This window comes from Sphaeramia orbicularis, chromosome 13 (genome assembly GCF_902148855.1).
Source record: "Sphaeramia orbicularis chromosome 13, fSphaOr1.1, whole genome shotgun sequence".
Taxonomy (NCBI): Eukaryota; Metazoa; Chordata; class Actinopteri; order Kurtiformes; family Apogonidae; genus Sphaeramia; species Sphaeramia orbicularis.
Window position 1 is genome coordinate 50,417,791 of NC_043969.1, and position 7,544 is coordinate 50,425,334.

Consider the following 7,544-nt stretch of genomic DNA (forward strand, 5'->3'; position numbering starts at 1 on the left):
ACAGAGCCTTCATTCCGTTAATCACGGACCCCTGAACAGAAACAGTCAGAAATGAACCCAAGGCTTTGAAAATGATGCAAAACAGACAGAAAAGACAATGAAAGAATAAATCAGACCCCAGGATGAAACAGTCCACCCTCCATCAGACAGAACACACATGAACTCAGTCAGATCCTCAGCGGGTTCAGACAAACACGCGCCTCTGTCAGCCTATTGATCACCGATAATCAATGAACCGAACACATTTAATGTTTCCGACCCGCCGAGTCCGCGAACCACCGGCTGAGAACCGGTCAGCGGGAAGCGACACCGTTTAACACGGATCATTTCACTGAAGCGGGAGGTGGAAACACCATCAGCCCCCCCCCCCCCCCCCCCCCCCCCCACACACACACACACACACACACACACACACCAGGACGCAGCCGTGACGCGCTCCGCCGGCCTTTAAAAGAGTGGGACCGGGCGGACGCGGACCAGAAGACCCGCCGCTCCGCTCCGGACCCAGACCGACCCGTTCAGGATGAAGACGGTCCGCTGCCTCCTGCTCCTCCTGCTCCTCCTCAGCGGCTCCTTCAGCGGCTCCTCCGCCGCGCAGAGGGACCCTAAACTCCGCCTGCTGCTGCACAGGACCCCCCTGCTGGGCTCCAAACAGGTCGGAACCGCACGACCCGCACCCTGCACGCACCACAGCGCAACTTCAGCTGTAGACGCAACTTTTACACGCAACTTTAGAAGCAACTTTAGACGCAACTTTAGAAGCAACTTTAGAGGCAACTTTAGAAGCGCAGACTAAATACATTTTACACAGAAACTCATTCCTTCAGTTTAACTTTAAGCCAAAAGTAGAACCAGGTTCTACTGGTTTAGATGAACGTTTATGTATGGTACAGTCCAGTGGTTCCTCTGGTTCTGGTTCAGTCCAGTGGTTCCTCTGGTTCAGTCCAGTGGGTTCCTCTGGTTCTGGTACAGTCCAGTGGGTTCCTCTGGTTCTGGTTCAGTCCAGTGGGTTCCTCTGGTTCTGGTTCAGTCCAGTGGTTCCTCTGGTTCTGGTTCAGTCCAACAGTACCATAGAAGACCATTTACATGTTGAAGATCAGTGTCGTGGACTTCATCCGGTACCTTTACTCAGGCTGCACCGGGTCAGAACCAGGTACCAGGTGTTCTTCATGGTGTCAGTCTTTCTGATGGTTTTAAAAAAAAAAACAACAGACGTTTATTAACATGAACATTTAATAAATGTATGAAATGATGCTGAGATTCAAACAAATGAAAACGATTCAGTCACTGAAAGAAAAGATTCACTGAAAAATAAAGAATTTAAAGATGAAACAGAATCAAACAGAATCACAGACTAGATGTTGGCAGTGATTCACCATCAGAACCCAGACCTGGACCCAGACCACTGACCTGGACCTGGACCTGGACCAGAACCCAGACCTGGACCCAGATGTGGACCTGGAGCTAGACCTGAACCAGACCAGCACCCAGACCTGGAGCCATACTCTGACCTGAAACGGACCCAGACCTGAACCCAGACCCAGACTGGGATCCACACCCGTATCCAGACCTAGACCTGGACCCAGACCTGGACCCGAACCTTAACCAGATCCAGACCAGAACCCACACCCAGACCTGAACCCAGAACCAGACCTGGATCCACACCTGTACCCAGACCTGGACCCAGATCTGGACAGGACCCAGACCTGAACCAGTACCTTGACCCAGACCTGAACAGGGCCCGAAAACCAGACCTGAACCCAGACCTGAACAGGACCCGGGCCTGAACCTGAAACCACACCTGGACCCAGACCCAAACCTTAACCAGACCCAGACCTGAACCCACACCCAGACCTGATTTGGACCCACCCCTGGACCAAGATCCCATAACTGGCCCTGATCCCAGACCAGGACCGACATCCCAGACCTGGTCCTGAACCCAGACCTGGACCTGGACCTCAGTGGAGTTCTTCCTCATATTCAAGGATGAAAACACCAGGATCCAAACTGTGGATCAGGACCAGGAGACATCAGTGGCACAGGGACTGGACCCACAGAGTCCAGACCTGAACCACGTGGACCATCGACACGGTGACAATAATAATGGACAAAAATGATGAGACACTGAAAAAAAGGAATACATAAAACAGAAAGACACACAACAATAGTTAAATATGTAAATAGAAAACAGAGCAAATACACAAATAAATGAACTAAATGTGTTTTGTCTCAAATGTCCAGTCATGATTTTCAATGTGATGTCAGGACTTGTGTAAATATAGACGCCACTTTTAATGTGTGCGGTATCTGTACGCTTTATAAGCTTTTTGTTTGTATGTTCATGTCAAATACCACGCACTGAGGGTTAGCGGTTAGCAGTAAGGGTTAGTATTAGGGTTAGTATTAGGGTTAGTATTAGGGTTAGGGTTAGCAGTTAGCAGTTAGCAGTTAGGGTTAGCAGTTAGCAGTTAGGGTTAGTATTAGGGTTAGCAGTTAGCAGTTAGCAGTTAGGGTTAGCAGTTAGCAGTTAGGGTTAGTATTAGGGTTAGTATTAGGGTTAGGGTTAGCAGTTAGGGTTAGCAGTTAGCAGTTAGGGTTAGCAGTTTGGGTTTTGTGAACCTGAGATCTTGGCGTAAATTGACAAGCAATTAAATGCTGTTGAATAACACATGAAAGGTCACAAATGCGTACATATACCACACCACATGGGATAAGAACAGTCGTGACATGCAACACGATTTCATGAGCTCGTTCTCTGTTTTTATTGTCATGTATATGATATGATCATGTGACAGCGCCACCTACTGGCAGCAGGAGTAGGTTGAACACAGTCAATGAAAAACCTATTAGTGACAAGTCGTACTTTAGTCCCAGAGTCCAAACCTGGAATAAACCGTCCAGCAGTCAGGTGTCCAGTTCATGGTCTTTAACCCTTTAAAGCCTGAAACATTAAATTATTGACAGAAAATTCCAGTTCTTTGATACTGGAGGTCCTTCTGACCAACCCAAACTTTTATTTTTTTAATAATACCAATTTTCAGGTATGAGTTTCAATTTTGTATCATATTTGATCCATCAGGTCTAAATACTCAAATATTATTGTTTTTGAACAAAGAAAAACATAATATAAGTATTTCTTATATTTACTTTATTTCTTATATTTAATATATTTGATATATTTCTTATATCTACTGTATTTCTTATTTATTATATTTGCTATATTTACAGTATTTTCTTGTTGTAAAGTCTTTACCTACACAGAACTGAAACCCTGAAGTACTCTTAAAGTTCTCCAACATCACATCTGCAGCCTTTGTGTTGTTTTAATGTTTAACCCTCTGGTGTCCAGGTGAGTATATTAAACACACTTTAACCCTCTGGTGTCCAGGTGAGTATATTAAACACACTTTAACCCTCTGGTGTCCAGGTGAGTATATTAAACACACTTTCCACTTCCTGTTATTAAAGCTCAGATTATTTTGCAGTTTGTTTTTGGTCTGAATTCAACAGTTGTTCATTTGTGTTTGATTGTTTAAATTCTGATCCATCCACTAAATCCATCCCATAATAAACAGTGTTAAATTCCTACACTAACACCCTTGTGCTTTTCTAGTTTTTTTGTATTTCATCAACTTAACCCATAAGCAAAAATATTAAATACTCAATAACTGTCATATTTTTAACCCTTTAAATGACATGTTTATAATATAAACAAACCATATTTTTTATGCAAAAAATACAAAACCCCCTTTTTTCTAATATTCTTCGTATAAATTGTATTATTTATTTATTTTTTATTCGTTCCTCCTGTCATCTGTCAGTGGTTAACACCAACATTGGTTCATATTATTGTTATTTTTGGTTCTAGGTCTAATTTTAAATGTGTCAGTGTGTATTTTATACTCACTTGGTAGAAGGGTGTTAGTGTAAGAATTTAACACTGTTTATTATGGGATGGATTTAGTGGATGGATCAGAATTTAAACAATCAGACACAAATGAACAACTGTTGAATTCAGACCAAAAACAAACTGTAAAATAATCTGAGCTTTAATAACAGGAAGTGGAAAGTGTGTTTAATATACTCACCTGGACACCAGAGGGTTAAAGTGTGTTTAATATACTCACCTGGACACCAGAGGGTTAAAGTGTGTTTAATATACTCACCTGGACACCGGAGGGATAAAGTGTGTTTAATATACTCACCTGGACACCAGAGGGTTAAGGTGTGTTTAATATACTCACCTGGACACCGGAGGGTTAAGGTGTGTTTAATATACTCACCTGGACACCAGAGGGTTAAGGTGTGTTTAATATACTCACCTGGACACCAGAGGGTTAAGGTGTGTTTAATATACTCACCTGGACACCGGAGGGTCTATTATCTCCGTTACATTAACATGGTTCTGGTTCATGGACCTGGTGGACTGGTCCTTCTGCTGTGGGTTGGTGTTCTGGTTCTGTTGAGGCTGATCCTGGCTCTGTTCTTGGTTCTGTAGGATGCTTCTCTGGCTCAGCTGCTCCTCTCAGACCTCCTGCAGGTGGAGAACGAGGCGGTGGAGGATGGGCCGTCTCGGTCCGAACCAGAACCTGAAGATGTCCACATGGACCTGGAACGAGCCGCTGCTGCCGCCGCCGCCGGACCGCTGCTGTCACCCCGGGAGAGGAAAGCCGGCTGCAAGAACTTCTTCTGGAAAACCTTCACGTCCTGCTGAGCAGACGCTCCGCACCACCACAGCACTGTACAGACACTGTATTGATCAGTTTATTGATTAGTTTGATGCTTTGATCAGATTTTTCTGAATGTAAACCAACTCTTTTTAATCGTTGTTTGAATAAAAGCTGTTTGACAAAATCAATCTCTGGTTTTTAATAAAGATCAGTCGTTAATAATGAGCTGAAATGTGTTTTAATTACATGTAATGAGTTGTTCCAGTCACTGTGTTACCATGGTGACAACGATGACAGAGCAAAACTCCTTCTGAAAGCGTCTGAGCTCAGAATGAATGTGTGGTTTAAATAATAAGAACCTGTGAAGTCCTGCAGATGGACCAGATCTGACCCACATGTCCTTGTCTTCATGGATGAACTTGTGGGTTAACGTCAGCTGACGTTGTGTATTTATGTATGAATTTAAACAGATGTTTCTCCGCCTCCATTTTCAATAATAATAATAACATACATATCAGATGGTTTTCAGGGAGTTTCATCTACATGAACCAACAAAAATCCGCTGTAGAGCGCCACCCTGTGGTTAAAGTTAGGATAAGCAAAGGTCACATGATGATGGAGGACGAGGGACGGCGTAACCTGGATGTAAGACTGGACGGTGACGTTAAACCTGAAGGCAACATGATATGACTCACGTAAATGTACACGCCACTTTTAATTGTCGTGTTGTCTGTATGCATTATGAGCTTTGCACGTGTAGGTTCATGTTGTTATTAGCGTCAAATACCGCGAACTGAGGGTTAGGGTTATGAGACGTAAAATGACACCCAATCAAATGGCGTTGAATAACATGCGAAAGGACAAAAATGCATAGGTGTAGCCTGGGGCGCCGACTGGGGGTGGTGAACATGACAAATTCATGGGGCCCAGCATTTGTGGGGGGGCTGATACAGCAGTGGAGGGGTCCAGTGGATACAGGGTAGAAGTTGTGAAAATGTCATGTAAGATCCGCTGAATAAGAGAGGAATAGAAGTCGGGTGTCAGATGTTGAAAGTATGTTAAGTTTCAGTTTTGTTTTCACGCTAGCGTAAGTGACGTTATGTATGGACCACACCCCTACATGCGTAACCCCCCCACCCCCACCCCCCACTCTGACAGACTGACAAGATAGTGCATTTTATGAAAGGGTCCACAATGTTTTCCTTTCATGGGGCCCACAGGGGGTAGCGGAGTTCCTGGGTGTAGAACAATCAGTCTGCTGATGCACAGGTTGGACCAGGGTCAGATGACACCTGGTCCAATGTAGACCTTCTGTTTCTGATGCATCAGTTTGAGATTTTAATCCATGCTGCTGTGAAGGCGACATTCAAAGGAAAACAGGGAGGGGCTAAACATGTGACCAATCGTTGTTCAGGTTCTCTGTGACGCCGTTGGATCCTGAACCGACGTTCTGAGGGACAATTTAACCCAGAGACATGAGACAGTGTCAGGTTCATGTAGGTCCAGACGGACAAGGAGACACCTTCTGGACGTTCAACACCTGATTCATGAACATTTATGAACGTTTTTGAAGGGTTAAGAGTTTTCTTGTTTCCGATCATTGCTGAAGTTGTGGATGATGTTTGTTTATGATCTTTGCTAAATTTGTGGATAATATTTGTTTCCAGTCGTTTCTGAAGTTGTGGGTGGTGTTTGTTTACGATATTTGCTGAAGTTGTGGGTGGTGTTCATTTTCTATCTTTGCTGAAGTTGTGGATGGTGTTTGCTTCCGATCTTTGCTGAAGTTGTGGATGGTGTTTGCTTCCGATCTTTGCTGAAGTTGTGGATGGTGTTTGCTTCCGATCTTTGCTGAAGCTGTGGATGGTGTTAGTTTCCGATCTTTGCTGAATTTGTGGGTGGTGTTTGTTTCCAATCGTTGCGAATGTTGTGAGTAATGTTTGTTTCACTTCGTGCCGTTGCTGAGGCTAACTTCACTCATATTGACGTCTTTGCTGGTGTTCACATCATTCTGTCATTTCCCTCATGTTTCCGTTGCCATCTGATGTGTTGCTGCCATGTTTTCAGTGCGTTCTGCTGCCGTCGGGTCAGTTTCTAGTTCGACGCTGCAGGTGTTTGTCCTCTTTAATGAGACTCAGAATAAACAGGAAGCTGCAGCCGTAATGTTGTGTTGCCTCCAATCAGAAATAATCAGCTCTAATAAGTTTTAATGGAGCTGAAAGCTTCACTGGCAGCAGTTGAACAAACCATCAATCTGTCATCACATGCTTTTAATCTGTTCTCCAACCTGTTCCAAACCTCAGCTGAAGGTTCTGCTCTACTTTAATATCAGTGAGTTAGAAAACACATCCAGGAACATAATGAAATGTTTTCAGACCGGCAGAGTCCTGATTCACCAACAGAGTCCTGATCCACCAAAAGAGTCCTGATCCACCAACAGAGTCCTGATCCACCAAAAGAGTCCTGATCCACCAACAGAGTCCTGATCCACCAACAGAGTCCTGATCCACCAAAAGAGTCCTGATCCACCAACAGAGTCCTGATCCACCAAAAGAGTCCTGATCCACCAAAAGAGTCCTGATCCACCAACAGAGTCCTGATCCCCAAAGGTACATATAAGATATAACATTGACAGATTTACAGACAAATACACCATCATCACAACCTTCAGCGTTAATGAGCCTTTGATAAAAAACACTTCAGAATAACGTTGGGTTTTGAATCTTTTGTGTCATTTAAGGTGGACTTGGACCTTTCCACCTCAGTCGCTGTTTTCAGTTTATGAATATTAACATGTAAATGGTTCCAGATATCAGTCTAGTTCCCACTGATCACTAATTGAAGCCATATATGGAGTGTGATTGGATGAGTTGAGTT

The 7,544-nt window shown here is 43.9% G+C and overlaps 1 protein-coding gene across 1 annotated transcript; it reads left to right on the top strand.

Moving 5' to 3' along the window:
- Positions 1 to 523: 523 nt before the first annotated feature.
- On the top strand, positions 524 to 4,821 carry sst1.1 (somatostatin 1, tandem duplicate 1). Its single transcript, XM_030152434.1, has 3 exons — positions 524 to 655; positions 2,025 to 2,033; positions 4,499 to 4,821. The coding sequence occupies exons 1-3, from the start codon at positions 524 to 526 to the stop codon at positions 4,712 to 4,714; spliced, it is 357 nt and encodes a 118-aa protein (XP_030008294.1). The 3' UTR covers positions 4,715 to 4,821.
- The last annotated feature ends 2,723 nt before the right edge of the window (positions 4,822 to 7,544 follow it).